This window comes from Psammomys obesus, unplaced genomic scaffold, assembly GCF_907164565.1.
Source record: "Psammomys obesus unplaced genomic scaffold, mPsaObe1.curated_primary_1811, whole genome shotgun sequence".
Taxonomy (NCBI): Eukaryota; Metazoa; Chordata; class Mammalia; order Rodentia; family Muridae; genus Psammomys; species Psammomys obesus.
The window spans coordinates 16,592,230-16,617,724 of record NW_026585580.1 but is presented as its reverse complement, the minus strand read 5'-3'; the positions used below and the strand labels follow the sequence as shown (position 1 = coordinate 16,617,724).

General features: G+C 51.2%; 1 protein-coding gene across 1 annotated transcript in view; it reads left to right on the top strand.

Moving 5' to 3' along the window:
• Positions 1-46: 46 nt before the first annotated feature.
• Positions 47-25,495, top strand: part of Tbc1d8 (TBC1 domain family member 8) — a 96,729-nt gene continuing 71,280 nt past the window's right edge. The window contains exon 1 of the mRNA XM_055607341.1: positions 47-321. Coding sequence (XP_055463316.1) covers positions 195-321 — 127 coding nt within the window. The 5' untranslated portion in view covers positions 47-194. The remainder of the gene's footprint in view (positions 322-25,495) is intronic.

Genomic DNA, 25,495 nt, shown 5'->3' with positions numbered 1-25,495 from the left:
GGGCGGGCCGCGCGGGGTGAGCCCGGCGAGCTGAGGTCTCGGCGCTCCGGGACTCGGCGGGCGCTTCGGCGGGCGCTTCGGCCGGCGTCTCGGCGCGCAGCCCCCGCCGCGTCCTTCCCCGCGGGCTCGGCCCGGTGCGGCCGGCGGCTGGGGCGATGTGAACCGGGGCCCGCGGGCGCGGCAGGCTCGCCGCGATGTGGCTCAAGCCGGAGGAGGTGCTGCTCAAGAACGCGCTGAAGCTCTGGGTGACCCAGAAGAGCAGCTGCTACTTCGTCCTGCAGCGGCGCCGCGGGCACGGCGAGGGGGGCGGCCGCCTCACCGGTAAGGGGCGCGCGCGGAGCCTCGGCCCGGCCTCTGTCCCCGCCGCCCGGCCGCGTCGCAGGTGGCGTGTCGGTGGCAGCCGCCGAGGCCGGGACGGCCCTGCCTGTGGCTTGTTTTCCTTTCTCCTTGGTTTCTCACGCGAGCTCCGGGCGGGCTGGGAGCCCAGGGACCCACGGGCCGGGAGAGGCAGGTGCATCTGATGCGACCTAGCTCCGAACGCTGGAGACGGGGCTCCCAGAGCTCGCCCCAGGGCCGCGGGATCGGGGCGCCCGAGGGCCCCGCCAGGTGACAGGAGGGTGCGCCCGGGCAGGCCCGGACTTGGCCATCTGGACGCAGCTGTGGCTCCAGGTGTTGTTGCAGCTGGGGACCTGAGGCCGGATGGTCGAGAGGCTCTAGAGATCCCGGACTTTCTGGCTCAGGAGGCAGGGGAAACCGAGGCCCTACGGTTCCCAAGCTCGTAGTCCGAGCAGTGAAGTTAAGCATCCAGTTGTTTCTCCTTTCAGAGTCTTCTGAGGAACGGTGGGGAAAACAACAACAAAACCTAGGGCTTTGAAGTTGCCCAGAACCAGGCATTTCCCCCTTCTAAAAGTTAAAGCTCAAAGCTGGTAGAGATTGGGACTAGTTCGCATTGTTAGCTAGAGCTAATCAGTGAGGGAGAACCGCGGTATCTACCGAGAGGATCGAAATGAATCCTTTGGTTAAGGAGCCCGGATAAAAGGGGCCTTGGGTGATGGTCCTTTCACAGTCTTCTGCTGAGGAAGTCAATGCACCGAAACTGTGTGCCCAGGTTAACTGTTGGCGACTGCCGGCTTCTGGGCCAGTCTGGGGAAGGCCCTTTGGGAGTGGACTGTGGTCGGAGAAACGGAGGACCGATAGTTTAACTTCGGGGAAGGCTAGCATGTGGGTTCAGGGTAGGGTGGGGGTATCCGTGATGACGCAGAGACCTTCCTTGGACCTCAGGAGGGGGTAGGAGATGGCAGGTTCTGGGTGAAAGGGTGGGTGGACAGTGGAGGGTCCTGGATGTGGCCTTCGGGTGGCCAGTGGTCCCCTCAGCAGCAGGGACAGGTGCAGCAGGTGTGCTTCATGGGGGCGTCACTGTGGCGGGCAGGAGGCCAGGAGGCGGCAGAGGGCTGTGCGCCTACAGTGCCGAGGAAGGTGGCCTAATTTACGGTGGACTGAGTTCAGTGTCTGGTGTGTCAGTGTCTCCCGCTGCAGAAGGCGACCACTGGGCAGGGGCAGTGCAGACTGGGAAGCATGAGGACAGTTTGTTCCACACGGCCTGCCCAGCCACTTGACCCATTGACCCTGTGGGATGTTTGATGTCCCTGCTGCCCTGGGAAAGAATCGGTGGGGCAGGTGAGTGAGGGCCTATCATTTTGGGATTATTGTCCATCCAGCAGGGCACAGACAGGGCAGAGCCTCCTGTCAGGGCTGTGTGGAGCTTCAGAGTTTACGGCTGAGAGGAACAGAGTCCATCCCGAGAGGTGTGGCCTCCTTCCTACTCAGGTCTTGTGCTGAGATGCCTGTGGCTTTGTTTGGTCTTGCCCAGAGTTGCCTTTGTCTGGACCTTGTGAATGTGCAGAAACTTCTCTCTTCTCTTTGAGACACAGCATAAAATACGTAGCTCAGGCTGGCCTCAAATGATCCTATACCTCCAGGTCTTGGAGGACAGGGATTGCAAGCATATGCCACCATGCCCCCTCAGATCTTTCTTGCTTGCTTGCTTTTCTTTTCTTTAGCATACTGTTAGATTTATATTTTATGCATGAGTGTTCTATCTGTGTGTATTCCTGCTTGCCAGAAGAGGGCATCAGATCACATTATAGATGGTTGTGAACCACCCAGTAGTTGCTGGGAATTGAACCATCAGGACTTCTGGAGTGCAGGCAGTGCTCTTAGCCACTGAGCCATCTCTCCAGCCCCGAGACACTTCTTAAAGGCAACAAGATAAATGGAAAAGGAGAAAACCTACCAAGTAAAGATGCTTCTTCATTTCTTAGAGACCCAGGATCTCTTGTTGATTGTGCCAGGATGAGATGCCCTCTGCAGCCTGACTCCTGACCTTTGAACATTTATTGTGCAATCTAGACTTAGTGTATTATTACCCTTGAGCTTGGAGGAATGTTGTTCAGTCAGGACCAGTGAAGCACTGGGCAGCTCTGGATTAGCAATTGTTGGAGAACATAAAAATGCAATTGGCATATTTTTAGCAGTGTAAGAGTTTATGGTTTACAATGTGTTTAAAGGAAATAACAGGGGCAGGTTCTAGACTTTTTTTTTTTTTGGCAGAGTTATCAGTGGACTGAAATAAAGGAGAGTATAGTAATCTTTCCCTTTTATTTTTATGCTAAATTTGTTATTATGTAGTAGGAGTTTAGGCATATAACAGTCAAAAGGTTAAAATAATTTGTATTGCCCATTTTTAGAAACACAAGTTTTTCTCTAAGGGCTATAATTTACCCTCCTACACACGCATGTACGTGCACACAGGCACACACACACACACACACACTTCTTATATATACCTATTATCCTTGATATTTTTATCAAACCTGCTTTATTTAGGGTTATTAAGCTCTTCTACCTCCCTTCCAACCCCCCAACACCGGGTAGGAGGGAAAGACGGTTAGTGGGGACAGGGGGTGGAGCTCTCTTTTCTATTTCCCACTGGGTAAGGTTGTAGGATTCTTTTGGAGACAATACCAATATCACTTGTCCAGAAATCCAGAAGTCCAGGTAATCAGCAAATCAGCAAACAGCAAATGCAGCAGCAGGACGAACCAGCAGCAAGCAGTCCTCCTCTAAGCAGCTGTGGCTTCTTCCTCTGGGCTGTCATATTTACACCCCTCAAAGTCCTCAGAATTCAACTAATTCCACCTGGCAAAGACCATGTTCTGCACAAGACACTTAACAGGTGTGGACAAACTAACATCTCCAACTTCAAATTTTAACAAAAACCTGTTTACACATCATCACCCCAAACATCCACAACAACTGTTTTTTTTTTCTCCCTAACTTTCTAGTTCTCTGACTTAGTTACTTCTCTACTGCTGTGACAAACAGCACAGCCAAGGTGGCAGACAGAAGAAACCGTTTCCCGGGGTGGGTCGGTGGCCATCTTGGTGGAGAGCATGGCAGCAGACAGACAGGCACGAGGCAGGCACGGCCCTGGAGCGTGCCGAAAGAGCTCACATCACGAGAGGCAGAGAGTAGGGCGGGGAAGAGACGGACTGGGAGTGGCTTGAGCTCAGGTGAAAGGTCTCATGTCTCTTTACCTCCTCATCCTTCCCAAACAGTTCCACCAGCTGAGGACCAAGCACTGAAATGTATGAACCTGTGGCAGCCATTCTTGCTTGGGGCAGGGGCAGAGGGCTGTATGCATATGTAAATGTGTGTTCATATTTGTTTCCATTTGTGACATGTTGAAGAGTGTGTGTGTCTATGTATGTAGAAGCCAGTGATTATTGTCTGTTAACTTCTTGATGCTTTTGTGCCTTATGTGGTGGTCAAACCACCACATTCTTTCATGTTTTTTTTCCTATAAAAAAATTATTATTTTTTTTTTTATTGCATGTGCATTGGTATTTTACCTGCATGTATGCCTGTGTGAGGGTATCAGATCCCCTGGAACTGGAGTTACAGACTGTTGTGAGCCGTCATGTGGGTGCTGGGAGTTGAACCCGGGTCCTTTGGCAGAGCAGCTAGTGGCTCAAACTACTGAGCCATCTCTCCAGCCCCTAGGTGTTTTTCTCAACTGAATTGCCTATTTATAAGGGTAGGTGTTTTAGCTTTGATGATGCTTCACAGCGTAGGCTCAGTGAACATTTGTAAGAGGAACAGGTAGATGAGCACCCGTATGAGTGGGCATTCTTTTGGGGGTGGACATTGGGTGTGGGCATAGTGACAAGGCGAAGCTGGTCTTATGGGAAGGGAGCCTCCCCTGCTCCTCTGGGCTTCCCGTTGGACCGCTGTGGGAAGAGCGATGGGTTGGTGGGTGTTGTGTTCCTCCTTTCTCCTCTTCCACTTTCATTATTTCTGGAGCTTCTGCTTTGGGGACTTGTGGGGGGGGGGAGGCATGGCACTGACTTCTCAGGTGGTGAGCAAGGGTTCTTGAGACGGAGCTGACCTTACAGCTGTCCCATGAAGTGTACTGGGATCCATTTTTCTTCGATGGGAGGGTGGCTGGAATATGAATTCCCGGGCTCGGGGAACTTCTGGGCGCCTGCCAGGTCAGGTTAGAACATGGCGAGTTCAGTACCCTGAGATGTTCCAAAGCTCTGTGGGCAGAGGTGGTTTTGCCACCCTGGGAAGGAAGTAAACTTAGGCAGTGTTCACTTGGAGACGCTTACAGCCCACAGAGCCCATGGGAATATCGCTTATGGAAGTTTAGTCCACTCTGGGAGAACAAAGAGCCAGCGAGTGAGCACGTGGGAGGCGGTGGACAGAGAGAGCATACAGCCTCCCCACCCCCGCCCCCAGGTCTCCCTGAAACCCTTAAAGCAATAGGGACAAATGGAATGCTAAAGCTCAGGCATCCTAGACCATATGGGGCCCTCGAGAGGATTTTATTTTTGTTGTTAGTGCTTGGTTCTATGCATTCCTCCATAATCTTACAGTTGCTTTCTTAAAGGACCTGGCTGTTATAAACTTGGAACTTGAATGAGTTATTGCTGCACTCTGATTTGAAGTGTGCTGGCCGTCGCCCCCTGTTCACATTACTGCACTGGGAATTATCTAAGCAGGCTCAGGGAAGGGAGCAGGGGAGAGCGGGACAGAGTGGGTGATGTCTGTCGGCTTTGGATTAGGTCTGCTGGCTACAGTGTGGGGCAGGAGGCCTGGGTTTTATTTATCCGATCCCTGGAGCCAGAGTTGTAACTCAGAGTTGAAGTGGAGCAGGGATGGGGTGACCCTGGAGAGTTAGAGGTGCTTCCTGGGCCCTCGTCACCTGCGTTTTTGCCAGCACGAGGGTTCCCATGGAAGTGTTAGCATTCAGCGGGGTAATTAATCCCTCTTCCTCACACTTAGCACCTAGTGGGTTGGGAAAAATAAAAATAAAAAGTAACAAAAGAAACAAGTGATGTGAAGGCTTCTGCATAAATGCGTAAAGCAGTAAATGAAGTTTGCTATTCCAGGGCTGGCCTGGAACTCGTAGCCCAGGCTGGGCTCGATCTCGGAAGCAGTCTTCCTGCCTCTGCCTCCTAAGGGCCAGGATTACCAGCATGAACAACCAGGCCTAGCTCCCCAACTGCAATCTAAAAAGTGACACATTAAACCATGGCTGGGCAAAGCATGCCCGTTGCCAGCGGAGATGGCCTTTTACAGCCTGTGGGGGGGCTTGCGCTTGTGCTCCCCAGACTGGAGAGAGTGAGGCAGGGGCACTCTTAGGAGCGTCAGGGTAGCCTGGGCTAGAGTAAGACCTTCACCCCAGATCCATTTGTGGAGCGCGTTGGCAAGTTGGGCATGAGTGAGCCCTGAGCGTGCTGTTGCCTTTTTTGGCTAGTGTCATGGCTAGTTTTACTTCTCAACTTAGCACAATTTAAATTTACCTGGAAGAGAGCTGATCTGAAAAAAAAAAAAAAAAGACTTTCCTTTATAATTTTGTGTGTATGAATGTTTTGCCTATATGTATATCTGCACACCACATGCGTGCCTGGGACCAGAAGAGGCGATAAGACTCCATGCGGGTGCTGGGAATCAAACCTGGGTCCTTTACAAGAACAGCAAGTGCTCTTAGTGGCAAGACCACCTCTTCAGGGGCTGGAAGAGGGTCTTAGTGAAGGATGGATAAGGTCAGGTGTGCTGGCGTGGAAGAGCTACTCCGAGTGTGGAAGGTATGGTTTGAGGGCTGCAGTGTTAATGTTAGACGTGTGTGAGAGGGAAAACGGAGAATGAGTGAGCGTGGGTGCATTCATGTCCTCTCTGCTCTCGACTGTGGACGCTCTGGGACCGACTGCCGCAGGCCTGCCCTGCCGTTGACTGTAGCCTGGAACTGTAAGCCATTTTATCCCAGCAAGGAAAGGAAAGTAAGATATTGGCACGCCTGGCATTGGCTGGGGACCCACTCAGGCACCTGGATTTGTTGTTTTGTTTCCAGCAACAAGGAAAACCATGCCTGGGCAGGGTCGCCTGCTGTGCTGTGTGGCTGTCTCCGTGTTGCTTCTAGAGCCTTGTTGCTTTGGTCTCATTTCCCCCAAAGACCATTAAGAAAGAAACCATAAATAGAGCAGTTTGAATTGAATGTGCAAATCTGGAAAATGACGGGAGCAAAATGACGGATGCAGTCCCAGGGACTGATAAACATTAACAGAGAACACACTGGTTTCTAAGAATCGCCCTGAGTGAGTGCACAGTGGGAGTGAGCGTCACAGTGAGATGATCAAGGCCAGTGAACACGGAAGAGGCCCAGCCTGTGAGTCGGGGGTGACCCTCTCCAGGCACTGGACACTCCCAAGGAAGAGTGAGTGCGAGCGGAGTGGCCCATAGCTTTAAGAGAATGAGTTTCATAGCAGGGAGGGACAAGGATTTTATGTTCTTGACTTTGCTCTCTAGTGGCATTGAGGAAGGGAGCAAAGTATTGAAAATCAAAGCAGCAAACGTCATGGACAACACTTGACTGAGTGAGGTTTCCAGGTTTGTATAAAGTGTTCATCAAGTGTATCAAAAAGTAGCTTTTCGCTGTTCTGAATTGTGGGCGGTTCCCTCTTTGCTGAGTCCTGGGGCTTCTCCACCTTCTGCTCTACCTCTGGTCTTCTGGAGCATCTTCTGCTCTTCACCTGTGTCACACCTCAGCTCCTGGTGGCTTTATCTGCCTGAACTATGGTGGGGGGTGGGGTGGGGGCGTCTGTGCCCTTCTGCTGTGCTGTGTCCGGCTGGAGAGGCTCTTGACATGCTTCAGAAGGATGTGGTGAGTGGATGGGCGTCCAGGCAGATCTGAGGGAGGAACCTGTCGGTTTCGGCCCTGGGAGCGGGAGTGCTGCATGCCCTGAAGATGGGGATAGGTGGCAGAGGGTTGCTTCTCACCTCTCATGCCCCTGTAGCATGCTGGAGGGGCCGGCTGGTACGGTGGTGGCAGCTGTGGTAACTACCCTCAGGTAACCTCACAGAAACGATTCTACTCTGAGCCAGACAAAGCCTCAGAGGATCTGCTCTTCAAAAAGGAAAGAAAAAATTGACAAAATGAACATCCTTACTCTGCTCTCTCCTTACGAAAGATGCATGTCAGCCAGTCGTGGTGGCACACGCCCGTAATCCCAGTACTCAGGGAGGCAGAGGCAGGTGGATTTCTGAGTTCGAGGCCAGCCTGGTCTACAGAACAAGGTCAGGCTACACAGAGAAACCCTGTCGGAAAAAAAAAAAAAACTAACTAAAAGAAAAAGAAATGACACCATGTATTGTTGTGAGTACGGATCCTGCGTAAGGCCCTGCGCGTGATGAGACATAAAGAATAAGCCAGGAACCCACCGAGGGCTTTTCATGGGGAAGCTCTGCATTGCTTCCCTCCCTCTCCCCCGTGGTAACCCCGCCCTGATTTTTTGCATCCTCTTGCTTTCCTTTATAGTTTAGCAGGCTTTTGACTGTCCCTACTCAGTACCTGTGTAGTTATGTATAATCTGTGACTGTGTAGCGGGAGCCATGCTTTATTCAAGGCTTATATATTTTTCATCAACGTGGTTCCCTGTTTCCCTCAAATGTCTCTCTGAAGTTGAATCATGGTGCATGTTGCCGAAGCACACTCCTTGCCCCCCGGTGCTGTAGCCCGCCCTGTGTCTGCTGCTATCTATTTTCCCGCCGGAGGACATTCGGGTTTTAGTTGTTGCCTTTACTAATACGCATATAATGTTGCTGTTAGCATTTATTTTTAAAGGTTCGTTTTGTGTGTGCATGTTCTGCTTGAATGCATGTGTGTGTTCTACATGTGTGTATGCCCTGGGAAGGTCAGAAGGGCAGCTCTAGAACTGGGGTTATAGACGGTTGTGAGCTACCACGTGGGTGCTGGGAACAGAACCCCGGTCCTCTGCAAGAGCAACAAGTGTTCTTAACCACTGAGCCATCTCTCCAGCCCTCAACACTTTTTTTGGGGGGGAGACAGGGTTTCTCTCTGTAGCCTTGGCTGTCCTGGAACTCACTGTGTAGACCAGGCTGGCCTCAAACTCCCAGCACATTTTTGTATAGTGTTCACACATAGAGACGTTTCTGTGGAGAATGTAACTGTGAGTGACTCCTGTGGAGCCTATCTGTCATGGCAGGATATTTTATGCTGTGGAAGTACACTCACCATGGAAGAATTTCCCTCTCTTTCTCTCTCTCTCTCCTTTGAATTGTACTCAGGGCCTTGGACACGCCAGGCAGGTACTCTACCGACTGAACCAAGCACCCATCTCAGGCAATTTCTTTGTCTTCATGCTGTCCCTCCTGTGTGGGTCAGTACTAGTCTCCTCAGTGAAGTCACCCCATGGTGGAGACATTCCTTCCAGAGAGTTTCCACGACTTGAAACGGGAGCAGGGGGGAAACAACTTGGCAAGGGTGGCTGTTGAAGCTTCTGTCCAAAATGAGACACATTTCTTCACTTTGCTTTCTCAGCAATGTTCCTGTCAATGTGACCGTCTCAAGGTTGATGTGCTGAGATTATCATGTGGGTGGAATGTGGGGGGCAGGTGGCATGGTGGCCCCTGACGCGGAACTGAATCCTCACTGTTATAAAGCTGGCAGCTGGTACCTACAACTAAGAATTCAAGAGGCCGGATGAGGTGGTACAGGTCTGCAGTCCCTGGATGAAGGAGGCAGAGATGGAAGGATTGAGAGGTCGAGGCCAGCCTGGGCTACTTGGTGAGCCTCTGCCTCAGAAACAAAAACGAGCTAAACGGTCATGGATGTACTCTAGTGGTAGAGCCCTTGAGGATTGTGTTCAGGGTCCCAGGTTTGAACCATAACACTGAAAATAAGAAAAAGTAAAAATTCAAATAGTACAGTAGGGATGGACTTGGAGAAAGGAAGGAGACTACAAAGGGAGGAATTGGAAGAGTTTGTTCTCCAGAGAGGGGAAGAGAGAGGTGAGAAGAGAACGAAGAGGGAGGAGGTGAGGAGAGGTTGGGGTGAGAAGGCTGGATTGTCGACATGAGCCTTGCCAGGGCTATTTGCTTCTTTATCATACCCACGGCTCTGACTAAATCGAGCAGAAGCTAAGACTTGGGAGAGCTTGGAGGTAGCACCTCTGTGTGGGTCCTGGGGATCCAGAAGCTGGTTGGACAATGTCCTGTCCTCATGAGGCCTTCGTGGTCAGTCCCATGTCCCTGGAGTGGGCTGTGTTTAGCTCTCTGATGTGGAGCATGTGTGGGGTGTGTTTCTTGCAGGCTCGCACCTGTGTTCAGATATGAGCTAACCTGGTCAGGTATTTGCATTTAAACTTCAAGATAATCTACTCGAGAGAGGAAAGCAGTTTAGACTTAGGCTCTTGTGGCGCCTCCAGTCTTAGAGAGGTGACTCTGTCAGCTGACACGCTTCTTCTAGGGGTAACAGTTACTTTAAAATAACGTAAATGTTTGCATTGCAGAAGATTCCATGCATCAAATTGTTTCCTTTTCCGTATTTGCTGGCAAAGACAATTTAATTACCAATCAGAGAATAAGAAATTTCTAGATGGCATTTCCCCCCACAGCTCCCAGCCCTGTGTGCACAACACCTCCAGTCTGCCGAAACTGCAAAAGGCGGCGACAGTAAATCACAAATACCATCTACAAATGGTGGTAAATGAAGGAAATACAAGAGACAGTATCAGACCAACTAATGAAACATACCTCAGGACCTGTGGTCTCACCTGCAGGGTGTGTGAGGCACGTTAGCTGGGTCAAAGGTTGAAGAAAGTACCCCAGGAGCCGTGGAAACAGCAGCATGTGCAAAGGCCCTGAGGCTGCTGAGAGTCTGTGAAACACGAGATTCTTGGGAGCTTCTCAATGAGCCCTGTGGTAGAGAAAACAGTGGGAGCCAAACAGTGGCCAGAGCACAGCAGGAACTCAGAAGGTGCATTTTCCCTGAAGCTGAAGGGGGAAAGGGCAGAATCCAGTCTGCTTACAAGTTGGGAGGAGCTGGCAAGACAGTGGGGGCCTCTGCTGTGTGGGCGCAGGGAGAAGCCGGTGGGACAGGCTGAAGGCGGGGGCGGAAGCTGGGAGGCGTCGCCTGAGGGCAGGTGCGATGCGCTGACTTGATTTCTGGTTGCAGATTTATTACTTGTCAACACATAGCATCTGCAGAGTGCCCAGGCTCCAGGCACGGTGAGCCTGGAAGAGATGCCAGGCCTTGGACGGCCCAGGGCAGCATCCGAGTAGCCAGGGGGCAGGTGAGCCGTCCACACCAGAGCCTCCAGTGCCATTTCCCGAGGAAGTCTTGCTTTTGAAATCAAGCCACGTGCTCTGTACAGAGAAGAGATTCAAAGACTGCCAGCAATTTCCTATGCGTAATAAACACACTTGTGTCTCTCCTTGGCCTGAGCTCCTAACATGCCTGTAATTTCCATGTGACAGGGAGGTAGGAACATGCTGTGTTCCAATAACTGGCCTTTGACCCGGGTTCCCATAGAGGAGATCTGAATCCTTGGGGATTTCTGCTGTCAGGAGCACCGTTTATTCGAATGAAGCCACCTGTGGGCTCCTGGACCAACTGTAATCAGAAGGGTAGCTCTCTGCTCCCGGGGAGAGAAAAGGCCTTAGAGCAAACCAGCAGCTGATCCTCCATGATGAAACTTTTAAGTGCCTTAACCACAGGTCCCAGGATTCCAAGACTACGTTGCCAGGGAGAATGGTGCACCCCAGGCTCACAGAGGCTGCAGCTTGTGGCCTCGGGATCACCTTCCTGGACCTCGACATCCCGTCATCTGAATATTTACCTGTATCTTTTGTCATAGTAAGTAAGTTCCCGAGTCCAGGAGTTGTTCAAATAAATTATCAGACTGGAGCCAGGGCCGTGGTGACCCTGGCTTGAAGCCGGTTGGTCAACAGCGCAGGTGCCACCTTTGCACCTAGCCTCTGGGAGGCGCCTGACTTCTGGTGGGACATTGGACATCCAGTTGGCAGCTGGAGAGCTGGAGAGTCAGTTGACGTGGAAGAATCCACGCTCATTTGGGGCCAGAACTGTTGTGGATAGTAGTCACATCCCAACCCAAAAAACTTCATAAAGATGGAATCCAAGGATGTTGGCTCAGCACTAGACGGAAACTCTGTCACCGGGAGAGAGGAATTCTTTGAGAAGAACTTAAAGCTTGGGGAACATGAGCTGAGAATATGACTCAGTGGTGAAGCCTACCAAAGGCCCGGAAAAACAAAGTGAATAATGTGACTTGCGCGGCGTTTGGTGACACGTGGTGCTTGCTGGCCCTTCGTGCTGTCTTGTCTGGGGCAGATGATGGTGCAGCATCTTCTCTGGCTTCGCTGTTCTGCTCAGGCTTCATGCCTCAGTACCGTAGATATATTTTGTTATAAATAATAGGATCAGGATTTAGGCGCTGCAGTTTATTTTTAGAAGGAAGCTGTAGGTTGATTATCACTTCCGTGGCTCACGTGGGCTGACGAGGAGGGCTGGTTCTCCTGAAGTACCGTGTTGGTTTTGGGGTCTGTGACGGAACATGTGACATGCAGACTGCCCCAGAGGAAGAGGCCTGCTTTTGGCTAACGGTTTCTGGTTTTCAGTCCACGTCTTCTGACCCCGCTGCTGTGGGCCTGACATGAGGATAACTGCCATGCTGGGAACCTGTTGGAGCAGGCAGTCGCCACACAGTGGCCAGCGAGGAGGGGAGGGGCCCCAGGAAAAGGAGTAGCCAGCGAGGATACTTGCCTGGGAACCTGTTTTAACTAGCTAGCCCCATCTCTTAAGATTCCCAGAAGTCGCTGAAAGAACAGCGTCTGCCGAGGACCAAGCCTCGAGGATGAGTTGGGAAGGCACCTCATAACTCAATCACAACAGTTATTGACCATCTCAGAGGGTCTTGAATATGGTCTGGCTGGGGATGCAGAGGGCTTTCTCTACAGAGCGCAGGGCCGGTCCTTCGCTGGGGTCTGCCTAGCGAGGCCTGGTTTAGAGAGGACCCTGGACTTGTCTCATGAGAAGAGGCACATGAAGGACGCAATGCCGCAAACAACAGTATTTGCTCAACCGCAGAGAGAGGGCACAGAACTAAGGTGGGTCCGGGTCACGTCAGTGTTCTGTCGTTATGATTACGTGTAAAACCCGAGCAAGGCAGGAGGCTTGCTCTCAGATCTAGGTTGTGATTGACCTCCCGGGAAGGATCCAGCACCAACAACAACGGCTGCTGGGAAGGGAAAGTGTGTCCAGACTCGCCTTGGCCGGCTGCTTTTCACTGGAGCTCTTGGATTCCTGAAGGACAGCTGAACCCTCATTCGGAACAGATAAGGCCAGTTAATGTCTGTTCACGTGGGATTAGGTTGCAAAGTCAGCACTGGAGGCCAAGTTGCTCGAGGCGAAAACAGCCGCAGAAACAGCGGAGCCCCTGCCTGCCTTCTGTGTCTTGGCTGTGCTGGGCGGCGTCCTTGGCTGATGGCGTCCTGGGACTCTGTATGATGCTTGCTCTCTCTCCCAGCGACAGACACACCATGCTTAACTGTGCGGCCCTGGGTGTGTGGGCTAACACGGATTGCTGGGTTTGGTAAGTCAAACTTGAGATGCAGGTTCAGCCCCTAAGGCAGCGTCAATCCGGAGAAGGCCAGTGTGCTGCCTGTGGTTTGCCGAGTTGCCTGGGGACACCGGTAGGTGAGGGTGGTGGTGGAGTATCTCACCAGAGCAACAGCGCTGATTTCTGGCTATTTGGACGGGCGTGTAACCACAAGGTCTGTACCAAGTGGATGCTGTTTCCCCTTTAGCCTTTTACCCATCTTCATTTATCCAAGCAAGACATTTAGATTTGGGAAAGCAAAGGGCCAGGGAGCCCGCTGCAGAACCGGGGGGGTGGGGTGGAGGGGGGGTGGGAGCTCTCTGCGGTGGTCAGGTAGTTCACGGCACAAGTTAAGTTTGAACTTCACTTCTTGTATGCCCTGGGAAGCCGCACGCAAGCATTCTATATTAAAAACGAAAAGCCCAGTTGAACTCTGCTAGGAAAACAATTTGTGGAGGCTGAGCACGGAGGCCATTTGGGCTCCTGCAGAGGGCCCGAAAGGTGAAGCCAATGTGCCGATTAATTGCCCCGACAGCGTTCCGTGCAGGAAAACCTGCTGCCAATTCACCTCGTTGCAGCTGGTTGACTGGTTGATTGGCTAACCTGTAGCCAACCCGGGAATTTTCTGTGCCTTGCTTCTGTTTTCTCCTGGGTGCTGTCAGGTCAGGGCACCCGCCGGCCTTCTCAGAGCCTGCTCTGTCTGGTTCTAAAAGCTTTGGCCTTGTGCAGGGCTCCGGCAACCCACTCCACCCCCAGGAACAGATGACCAATGTCTCTCAGTGCCTTGGACTGGTGTGTGAGTTCTCCCTCGGCTTTTCATAGCTCAGTGGATTTATGGTTTGAATGCCCTGAGTTTGATACATGCTTTGGCCTGACCTGGATTTAGAGGGTGTGACAGAGACAAGACTGGGTCCTGTGAGGGAGTCTCAGGTGTCTAAGTCAGACAGAAATTGAACTGGGTTCAGTAGGACAGGGTTGGGTCATGGGGAAGAGGCCCTTCCTGGTCTGACTGGTTTTCCCCTCTCCCCACAAAAGAAACCCAACCCAGACTGAAGGAGGCTCAGTAAATAGGTTGGGCTCCCGGGAGCACTGCTTTCCTTACTCTGTCAGAATTAGCCTGAGGGACTAGAGAATTGTACCTGCGGGGTGTGCCAGGGCATGTGCTAGCAGGAGCCGAATGCTGCTCTGGGGGTTTGTGGGGCCAGTGTGTTCAGGTGATGCCTCGAAGCTGGGCTTGGCCCAGGGTCTGGAGCACCTCCGTTCGGAACTCCCAGAGCCTGTATCTCCCAAGTGCTGAGCTGTCGCGCCTGGCTTGATGCCGTTTTTTGTTGGGAGCCCCCGAGAGGGGCTTGGACCCTGTGCTGGCCAGGCACCCTGAGACAAGCCAGTGACAGCGATGCAGCTCCGCCTGCGTGAAGGCCCGAGTCGCGTGAGCTCGGTTATAACTACTTGACCGACTGGTTAAGCTGTAGCCAGTCCAGCAGTTTTCTGTGCCTTGCTTCATTTTCTGTCGGTGTCCGTTTCTGTTGTCGGTTGGCGATCTCGGAGCCTGTGCTGTCTGATAAGCCCCCTCCAACCTCTCAGTCTGCAGATTGTTCTTGTCTGTGTAGCTCGCTTCAAGCAATCACTCCTGGATGAGACCCATCTGAGGGATTTTCTTTAGCAATTTACATAATAGTATGCTTATTGTTTTTGAATTAGACTTTATAGGGACTTTGGAACTTTTTATACCCTTCATAAGGCAAAGCCAGAGACTGGTCACATTGGCACCTGAGTCTTCTGAGACCTCAGATCAGAGTCCCCTGAGAAGGTGTCCATTTATAGCAGAGAAACCGTTAGGAAGCGGGTGTGTGACAGATAATCATGGATGCCCGTGGCTGACTCACGGGGAGAGGTCTTCATTCCAGGACTGCTTGGCAGCATGCGTGCCAACATGCTCTCCATAACGCAGGTCTGAACATTCCTGAAAAGCTTTACTTAGAATCAGAATTGAACAAACCAGAACCCTTTCTATTGGAACTTCAGAGACATTGCGTTTAAGTATGGAGCATCCTATTAAAACTCGTGTCCTCCAGAGAAAAAGTGAAGAGTTTGACCTGGAAGCAGTCCATTGGTTTGTTTTTTTCTTTTTTAAGTGGACTAAAATTTAAATAAAAGTATCACTTCCTTTACAAACTGACATTAATTTGATTGATAAAAAGGGAGGGTGTGGGGCCATCCCAGAAATGCCAGAGTCGTTAAAGACGAAGGTGATAGAAGCGTCCCCTAGTAGAGGGGCCTGGGGATGTGGGTGTTTGCTCAGTCCTAGAACGGAGGTACTCTAGAGGGGTGCGGCAAAGGACAGCCTTGGCCAGCTGGAGGGACTGGAATATGAGTGTCAGAGGCAACTGTGAACCAGGTGAAGTCGGATGCTCCTGGAATTCCAGCTCTCAGGAGGCTGAGGCAGGAGGATTTTTAATTCAAGGCCAGTATGAGACACAGAATGAGACCGTCTTAAAGCAAAAGGTGGGGGTGCTTTTCCATCTGGATTGAAATGGGCTTTTTTTTTTTTTAATTTATATTTGTTGGTTGGTTGGTTTTGGTTTTGCCCAGCAAAATATATGTGTTATTAAAAACTTTTATGTATGAACTTTTCACAAGAAAAATGACCCTGAGACTGAGTCAGGTTTTATCGGGAAAACAGAGCTTTGTAACGTGTGAGCTGTGATCTCAAGGTCTCTTGGGGTCCTGTGCAGATGGCCTGTTCTATGCGTGTTTCTGTGTCTCTTCCTCCTCAGTCACGTGGTGTGGGCACGGGACTTCTTACCGCCACCCGTGTCTGTGGGGCTGCATAAAAGGCGCTGTCGCTCTGGAGAAGGGAGGTCTTGAAAAGGCTACTTAGCTGCTGTTTATCACTCTCCCTGGCAGTCGGGTGTCGGGTAAGCGAAGGCTGCCCTCCCGGAGCCTGAAGACTGTCTAGGGCAGGAGTTCCCAGGTGTGCCTGGCCACCTAAGATGGCTTGGGCACCATTTTACTGGAGGGCACTTAACAAAAATACTCGGCGTCTTCATCCTATAGCATCAAGATGTTGGCGTCTTGAAGTAATTACAGTTGAGGGTAAAAGTGTGAAGAGGCGCCTGGACCTCCGACCTCTGTCTTTCTGGTTTGCTTTTGCTCTAGGCGTGTTGGCTTCTAGCCTGTTGCAAAGCACTTGGAGTTGGAATGAGCAGCTTTGACTCCTGGCTTGCCCACCAGAGCCTGAGGCCTGCACGGGGCCTCGGGTGCAGACACCTGCCCTGTGGGCTTAGGCCCCAGGAGCTGCTCTGGTGGATGGGTGCCCCCTGCCCCCCTCCCCGTGTTCCACAGCTCAGCTGCCTTCTAGAGGAGCCAGGGATAAAAGGGGCTCATATTCCCACTTAAAAATAGGCCTGACAGCTGTGGGCTCCAGGCTCCTGCTCACGAGGCTGGCACCTGTCTCTTCCTGCGGAGGCTCCGGGTCATCAGACTGCACAGGGTCAGGAAACCTCACCAGAGCTGGGGGCCGAGACGGTCTTCATGCAGATGAGGGAACCTGGAAGAGGCTTAGAGACTTTTCTGGGGGGTGATGGGCTCTGTCACTTAGCCGAGGTTAGCCCTTCCCTAAAAACAAAGGAGCTCTTAAAAGGCCAGTCTCACAAGGGTGAGCAAGAGAGAGGTGTGGTAGTTGCCTGGGGTTCTCTGCTTTATTTCCACACGGGGCGTTGTCCTGTGCCCTGAGACGCCTCCAGTTCACTGTGTAGCCACACTGGGCTTGAACTCATCACTCTTCGCCTCAGCCCCCTGATGCTGGGATTACAGACCTGCATCACCGCACCTGCTTGCAATGGTTTAATACAGGTGACAATACTTAGCCCCCTCCCCCCCCAATCCGCTGATCATTTGATTGACTCGCTGAACCACTGCGTGTGAGCTTGCCTGGCTCACAGGACGGTCATGGTGTGCAGCCTCCAGAACTTTCATCTTCACGTGGAAATTACGCCCATTCCCACCCCCTCCCCTCCAGCTCCTGCAACCAGCAGGCCCTCCCACCCTGCCGCCACCCCACCTTGCCTCCGTGGACTTGAGTGTCCTTGGCCTTTCCCTCAAGTGGAGCCATCCAGCATTCACTCTTCTGTGTCCGTCTTCTTAACTTGGCATCCCTCCAAGTGTCTCGAGTGTCTTGGCCGACCCCTCCATTCTGTGCTCACAGCACCTCTCGCCCACCATTCACTGAGGGCCCTTGAGCTATCCCCCCCCCCCCCCCCCAGGTATCCATAGAGGCCTGCCCTCAACCCTTTGCAGAGTGTATCTTGAAACTGGGATTGCCGGCCCACGTAGCTATTGTTAAATCCTGATGTGACCTTGACTCTCGTGTCATTGAAGAAATAAAAAAAGGCTTAGTGTCTCCAGGTTTATTGTTAAGTCTTGTTTTGGGTTTTATGTTCTTTGTTCTGAGCCAAATACTGCACGTTCGTTTGGTTTTGGAGGCTATTCCCAACGCATCCTCCACTCTCTCTGAATATGAAGAGAGTGCTGTTTGGGTTTTCAGGAGGCAAAAGTAATCTTGTTTCTGTTATCTGGATGTCCTTAGGCCTTGGTTTCCTCTTCTGTGAAATTGAACCAGTGGCTCAGAACCAGTCCTCCTAGGGAGTAATTGGGAAAGTGGATCCAAGCTGCCTGGGGCAGTCTGAGCTCCCCTGCTGCCTGCTCCTCAGCTGCTGGGCCCTGTCCTTGGAGAACAGTGGGGGTGCTGTGTTGTTCTGGCACCTTAAAAGGCGCTGTCTGAACCCCGTGGCAAAGCTGGCTTCTCTGCGAGCCTTCTGAAATGAACTTAGGTAGAGCCCCAGCCAGGGGCTGGATTCGGGTCTCATCTTCTACCCCATTTTTGTGGACTCTTGCCCTTATGTGTGAGGCTGGGCCTCTTACCTTCCTGGCTCCTGGCTAGGGGTGCTTTGTGCCCTTCTCTGGAGATGGCAGGCATAGCTCGTGGGGTGTGAAAGAGCTGGGAAAGCAGTGTCTGATATGACAAGATGCCCTTCTTCAGCTCATCATTTCCTGTTAGCAGTTCTGTGCCAACTCTTCACAGCCTTAGATTCCAGAACCTATGAGGCTTCCCTTCCCAAGGCCCTGTTTCTCTGGAAGGATCCACATGGAATGGGGTGTGTACTCAGACAATAGAACAAAGCAGGAAAGAGGCAGCTAGGGAGCAGCAAGCTTAGCCCACCTCAGGCTTCAGCCACCGTCTGCCACTGAACTCACCTTTCCCTTGAACCTAGCATCTAGCAGATGCTAGGCAAGTGCTCTAAGGCAGAGATACACGCTCTGCATGGCTTTGGCTGTTCTGGAGCTGGCTGTGTAGACCAGGCTGGCCTCGTACTCACAGAGATCCACCTGCCTCTGCCTCCCCAGTGCGGGACCATGGGCGTGCAGGAGCAGGCTGGCTCTTTGAGGCAGAGTCTCACTGTGTAGCTCTAGCTGGCCTGGAATTTGGCTTTGTGGCTCAGGGTGGAGCCTCCAATCATCAAGGTGACAGTGTCTAAACAGTGCATTCAGGTGTTCCCAGCCTACAGGCATTACAAGTTACTGCACAGCTTTGGAAGTGTCTTACTTCCTCTGAGCTCCTTGACACAACTGCTAGGCATGAAGAGACAGGAAGCTGCCTAAGGTGTTGTTGCTGATCTTGTGGTGTGGGGGCTGGCCACTTTCTGCAGAACAAAACTAAACGTTTCAGAACTAAGTGGCACAGCAAAGGGTCCGTCCACACTGTGCTTTGTAGAAACTGCTCCCAGAGGCTTTGACTGTGTGTGTGTGAATGCCTTTGTGTATTTTCTCCAGTTCCTGACTCTGCAAGGGCTTCATAAATCTGTCAGACTGGTATTTGGAGTGGTGCAGAAGTCATGGAAAATGTGATATTTTCCACGGTTTTTCCTTACAGGCTCATCTCGTATCCTTTCAGGAGGGTGTGGCTGTGAGGAGCAGGTTCAGGAATTCGGACTCTGTTGTCAGAACCTGAACTCTGGGCTCCACTCTGTGGGCTCGGGGGTGCTGCCTTGGCTGGATAACTTCTGTTGGCCAGAAGTGATGCTGTCTGGAGGAGCGGCCGGAAGGCCTCAGGATTGTTTGGATGAGTGCATTTGTCATAGAAGACTGCTTTTTTTTTTAAACAAGCATAAAAATATAATTTTGCTCAGAGGAAATTGGTTTGCTCAGGAGTGTCCTGAGTCTTGGTGTTCTTTGATGGTCGGTGAGATAGTTTGGCTCCAGGGAAACTTCTCCTGAGCCTCTGACCCCGTCTTGAGGGAGTGTTCTGCTGAGCAGCAGGACACCCTCCCAGGGTTCCAGCTTCCCTGGCCTGCAAAGCTCCATCATAACTGCTTGCAGCATTTTTCCCACAGCGCCACAAGTAACAACCAAGCCAGGGCCTCCCCTTGCCATACCAGCCCTGGGCTGTGGACAAAACAAGGATTATGTCCTGAGCATTGGAAGGGAAAAGCCAAGTTGAGTCTGGTCCCCAAGCCAGCCTTGCCCCAACCCGCTTTTGGAGGGAACAAGCCTCGTTTACGTTCCTGAAGCCCTTGCCAAGTCACATCTTTTCCTTCATTCAGTCGCTGACCATACATTGAATTAACTTGACCTGTTTTCTTGCTTTGAGAGGATTTACAAAAATGCTCTGGGAGAATTTGCAAAATAGCAGTGCAGTGGTTTCTTTGGGTACATTCACGTATGCATGAGCTTGACTTTGTGTCCCCATATTTATGTATTCAGTGTGCATGCATAGGAGGGGTGGGAAGAGAGAGATCAGTTTGGATGTTATTTCTCAGGAACTGTCCACCTTGTGTTAGGGTCTCTCCCTGGAACCCAGGGCCCTCTGGGTGACCAGGGGAGTCATTTGTCTCCCCAGCACTGGGATCATAAGCACTCTTTGCTTTGCCTGGCCTTTAACCTGAGAATTGGGGTTCTCATGTTTGTGTAGCAAGAACCTTACTGGTCGAGCCATACTTTAAGCCCAGGAGCGGCTCCTAGGACAGTTTTCTCTTGCAGCCATGGGTGTCGGTGGACAGGCTGCATGTCCGTCAAGGTTAAAAGGGCATCACATGTGGCCATGCTGCTTGGCTGTGATCAGCGCTTTTGCCTCTTCCTAGCGGCAGCCTGCACATCAGTGTCACATGGCTGTCCACTGGTGCCGGCCAGTATCGTGTCCAGCAGATAGCAACATATGTGTAAATATCTCTGCCATGGCAAGGCACATGCCACATGTCGGCATGTGCCAGCACCCTGGTGAGAGGCGTTGGGGTTTTCTGGGGAATACAGGCATGACTAGGAGGAGGGGCTGCTGCTTTGAATTTGTTTTAAGTCTTGGAACAGACTTAAACATTGGTTACGTCGTAGCCTTCACCTGCTCATGACCAGCGGCCATATCATCTGTGTGGCAGGTCAGTATTACAGCTCTCAGGGCTGTTTGTTCTTTGGGACAAGATCTTACTGTGAAGCCCAGTCTGGCCTTAAACTTGAGGTGATCTTCGCCCCTCAGCCACCAAGGCACAGGCTGCAAGTGTGTCCAGCTGTGCCTGCTGTGATTTAGTTTTCAAATTTGAAGATAAGAGTCAGAGTTCATCAAGCCCTGCCCCTCCCTGAGGATTTCTGCGTAGCTAATACATGCTCTCCCTCAGCATGCCTGCAGAAGGAGAGACATTTTCTTCAGTGGTGTAGCAACTGGCAAGGTTCTCCATAGCCCCGTAAACAGCCCTGTGAAACTCAATGAGTCATAAAAACAGCAAAAACAGCCATGAAAGTACATGAGTCCTAGTTGGGAAGAAAAAGGGAATCAGAGGAAGCAGGATGGGGGACTAGAGAAGGTTACAGGAGGCGGGTGAATATGATCAAAATGTGTTAAATACATGCATGAGTTCAAGGCCAGTCAGGGTTACATAGTAAGATTTTTGTGTACTGAGACTTATAAATGTTTTTCTTTTTTTAATTTCCTCAGAGGAAATGAGATGAAAGCCATACCCAAGCCTTTCTAGCTCTTTCTGAACTCTGGCTGACTCAACTGAGCTGTTCTGGCCTAAACTCCTCTCTAAGCTGACTGGTTCAAACTGGCTTCTCTTGGCTCCTGACTGAATTGCTCTGCCTGGCCTCAAATTCTAGCAATATGTTCTAATCTTCTGGCTCCGCCTCATTCTCTGGCCGTCTCATTCTCATTCTGTCTTCAGCTGTGTCTAGCTTGTTCCCTCTGTAACCTGTCTCTGTAAAACTGTCCTGGCAATCAAGTCTCAGTAAAAACCTCTCTCTCTGTATGCTGCTCTTAGGTCACCCCTCTTTCCCGTCCTGTTCTCGTGTGAGTTGGGTGTATCCTATCTCAGACTCATTCTATCAAATCTTTTCTGATTTGTCACTTTGCCCCTCAAATGGACACCACTTTCAAACATGGCTGCTTCTTTCTACAAACTAACTTTACCTTCACTGTTTGGGATTAAAGGTGTGTATTAAGGTTGTGTCTGCATTCCAGCCAGATCACATAGACCTTGAAGGACTCTGGATGTGGTCCCTTGCCAGAGCAACCACATTGCTTTTAACGAGGTCTGTGTATCCCAGGATGGTCTCAATTTGCTGTGTAGCTGATGGTGACCTTGGACTTCTGATCCTTTGCATCCACCTCCCAAGTGCCTGAATTACATGTGTGAACCCAGGGCTTTGTGCATGCTGGGCCAGCACATCAACTGAGCTACATCCAGCCCTTGAGCTCATGTTTTTACACAGAATTTCGTAACTACCCGTGTGATTTGTGGGACCAAGGAGCATGGAGGCCTTCTGGGGATATCCCACCTCTTGCCTTAGGTGGCTGTCACAGTCTCTGGGGAATGTGAATTGGTTCCTTAGAAGCTTGGCTGCCCTTCTAAGCGTTGTGGTTAAGAGGCAGTGCTGGAGTGTTTTTTCTGGGTGAGCCAGCCCCTCCTCAGTTGGTGCTGTGTGACCATGCTTATGGCACCTTCCTGAATGTTGGAGATTGAGTCTGGATAGAGGAGAATATTTTTAGAATATTTAGAATATTTTAGAATAGAGGAGGCGTGGAAGGAGCTTGTGTGGTGTGTGACGGGTTTGTGATGGAATGGAAGGAGAATGACTTCTGTTCAGGTGGACATGGCTGCTTACAGTGTCATAAAGGTAGAATAAGACATCGGTTTTTCTTTCTCTGTATAAGGCTCCTTGGATTTTTCCCTAGACTCTCTTTTCCCTTCCAAAGCACTGCTGGGAACCTTGAAAATATTCCATTAGGTGAGTTGGAGATTTGCTCTCATTTGGGGTCTCTTTGGCTGTTCAGTGCCCTGATATAAGTCATGCCTGGCATTAACGTGCTACTGAGCTTCAGAAGGGTCAGGAGAATAACAGAATAGAAACTGACAAGAAGGCAGTCACTCGCAACATTCACTGCTAAGTGTACCCAACTTTGTGAGTTCCAACTCAGAAAGTGTAACTTTTCCTGCCCTCCACCAGCTTCCTAAGCCTGTTCCTCTTGACACTCTGGGCTTTTTCACTATTTCCTCTTTCCTCTCCCCCTCCCACTTTTCCACAGCTGCTCACAGCCCTCTGTTGCCACTGAGACAATCTGCTTTTTTGGACCCTGTCTCAAAAGGTACAACTTTCTCTCCCACCTCCATTTCCCTCCTCCTAGCAGTTGTTCAGATTCTCAGTTTGCCTGACCTGTCCCACCCTTCCACACCAAACTCTTATAAGATGTTCCTCAAGCTTGAAGGAAGAAAATGAAGAAAGAAGGAAAAAGAAACCATTAAAAATCCTGATTCTGCCATGATACTGAACATTTCAGCACAGCACTAGGACCAGAGACAGGGTTAAATCGTGATTGTCCCACTCTTTGTCCTTCCAGGCTTGTGAGTATGCATAAGCCCTCCTGTGGCCCTCTTTCTAAAGGTCCTGTTGCCCTGTGGCTGCGAGTGAGCTGCTAAGGTTGGATGTCTGTCAGCTTGGTCCTTGGTCCTTCCTGCCCAGTATGAGTCTGTCCCCCTGACACTGGCATTCCAAGCGGGGTCAGCTGTCCTGGATCACCTGACGGAGGTGAACAGGTGTTCCAGCCTTCGAGATCCTAAATGTAGGCGGCTTACTGTGCTCTGTGTTCTCTCGCTCAGGCAGGGTTTTGGCAGATAGTTTTGATTGGTCCCCAAGGCCCTTCATGGCTGTGCAGAGCAATAGGGTAGACCCAGGGTTTCTCACCACACAGGCCACCTCCACTGTTTGCTTCTCATATGGGCAAGAAGGGATAGCATTTTTTTGTTTTGTTTTTCGAGACAGGGTTTCTTGTGTAATAGCCCTGGCTGTCCTGTTCTTGGTTTGTAGACCAGGCTGACCTTAAACTCACGAAGATCCACCTACCTCTGCCTCCCTCACGGCTCCCTCTGCCTCACGCCCAGCCAGGAATAAAATAGTGTTTGGAGGCCAGGTGCAGCAATGAAGACATGTGTTCTGCCTCACTCCCGAGGTCTGAGTAGCAGAGGGAAACACAGCGGCAGCTTCCATAGTCCCAGGGACGAGAGGGAGTCCTAAGACTGTGCTCCTGGGTCTCGACTGCATAGAAAGCTCCCAGTGGCTTGGGATATTCCCACGCCAGAGCAGCACCCGGGCTCCTGCCATCAGATGGTGTGTGGGGCCCTGGCCACAGCATTGTGGCAGAAGTCGAGAAGCTCTGCAGTGGCGAGACAGGAGCCATTACCCGGGATCAGGAGTGCGGGCAGCGTCTCCACAGTGTCTAAGTGGGTGGCATGTGGGGGTGTGGAGGAAGAGCGGGAGGCTTCCAGGGACAATGCTGGGGACAGGGCACTGACTGAGAGGACCCAGCTTGCCGAGGCCTAAACCTGAGGTGCCGTGAGAGCCCATTTGTGGAACCCCATCCTTCCTTGCTCTGGCCTGAAGGCTGGTGATGACGACACGCATGGCATTAGCTCTTTGGGGAATTTGAGTACATCAGGGAGGGATGGTGATTATATCAACCTCCTCCATCCAGAAGGAGATTCTAAGGAGTTTCTAACCCTTTCTCAAGGTTAAGCAAAAATATTCTAAGCCACCTTAAAAGCTGGCATGGTCTTTGAATTTGTCTTTCTCTCTGAATGTGTCCTTTATTGCACTTTAGGTCATTAAGTCAAGAAGAAAGATGAAATAAAGATTCATAGAAATGACTGCTGTATAGAAATTGCTTTTAAAATCCACCTTGAGTCAAGACAGATGGGCTGAGATGGTTAATCTAGTTTTTCTTTTGCTTTTTTTTTTTTTTTTTTTTTTCTTTGCTTCTGATGATGCTGGAGGCAGAGCCCAGGCCCTGTGCATTCCGGGAAGCATTTCCTGGCTGCACTGAGCTCTGCCCCAGCAGCATCACAGGGGACTTTAGAGACAGATCTGTCCTCGCACGTAAGACTTGCTGTCTGTATGGAGCAAGGTCTTGCATGGCCGTGACACAGGACAGGAAACCGATGGCTTGAGACACCTGGCTAAGGCTCTGCAGTTGGTCCAGATGTCCCAGACTGGGAAGCATCTTGCAAACCGAGAGAAGACCTCTCCCTCATCTTCTTGCTTCTGGTGGCTGCTGACAAGCTCTGGGATTCCTCGCAGCAGCCTAGTTCCGTCTGCTTTCATCCTCACGTGACCTTCTTTCTGGGTATCTACCCTCCCAGGAGGACAGCAGTCATATTGGACTAAGGGACCAACATGACATCAATAATAGCACTGAGGTTTTTCCTTTATTTATTCTAGTGAGCGAACCTAAGGGCCTCATACGTGCTAGGCAAGTGTGCTAGCACTGAGGTACAGCTGCACTGCTTGTATTATTTTATTTCTTTCAGCATTGACTCACCTTGCATGTACATAACAATTTTTTTTTTCCAGATAGGGTTTCTCTGTGTAGCCTTAGCTGTCCTGGACTCACTCTGTAGACCAGGCTGGCATCGAACTTACAGAGAGCCAGGTGCCTCTGCCTTCCTGAGTGCTGGGATCATAGGCATGTGCAGCTTTACATGATAATTTTCAATGCACATCCATAGGTGTAGGACTGAAATGAGGGAACACAGCTTAACCTGCAGCAGGGGAGTGAGCGCAGGGACTTCGGGTAAGAGGCTTTTTGCATGTGCCGTCTTAAAGATGACCTGCCTGCTGGGCTCTCCACTACTGAGTGCACAGAAAGCTGAGCCCGAAGGAGGTGAGTGTGCGTACCCAGGCCACACAGCTAGTCGGGGACAGAATCAGGTTGTGAGCCCAAGACTTTGCAACTCAAGAACCGTGTAGGACTCAAGACGGACAGGGGTCCTTTGGGGGCTTTGGAATGGAGCCCACAGTCAGTCTTTCCCAGAGTGCTGGGGTCAGAGCACATCTGCAAGGAACCATCCATCTCCTGCCTTTCTTGATGAAATGAGCGCCAGCTTTGACTGGAAGGGACCCTGGGCGAAGGGACCTTGGAAACGCCCAGTTAGTTTGACTGGTTGACGTGTTGTGATAGGTGGGTGGATGTTTCTCTT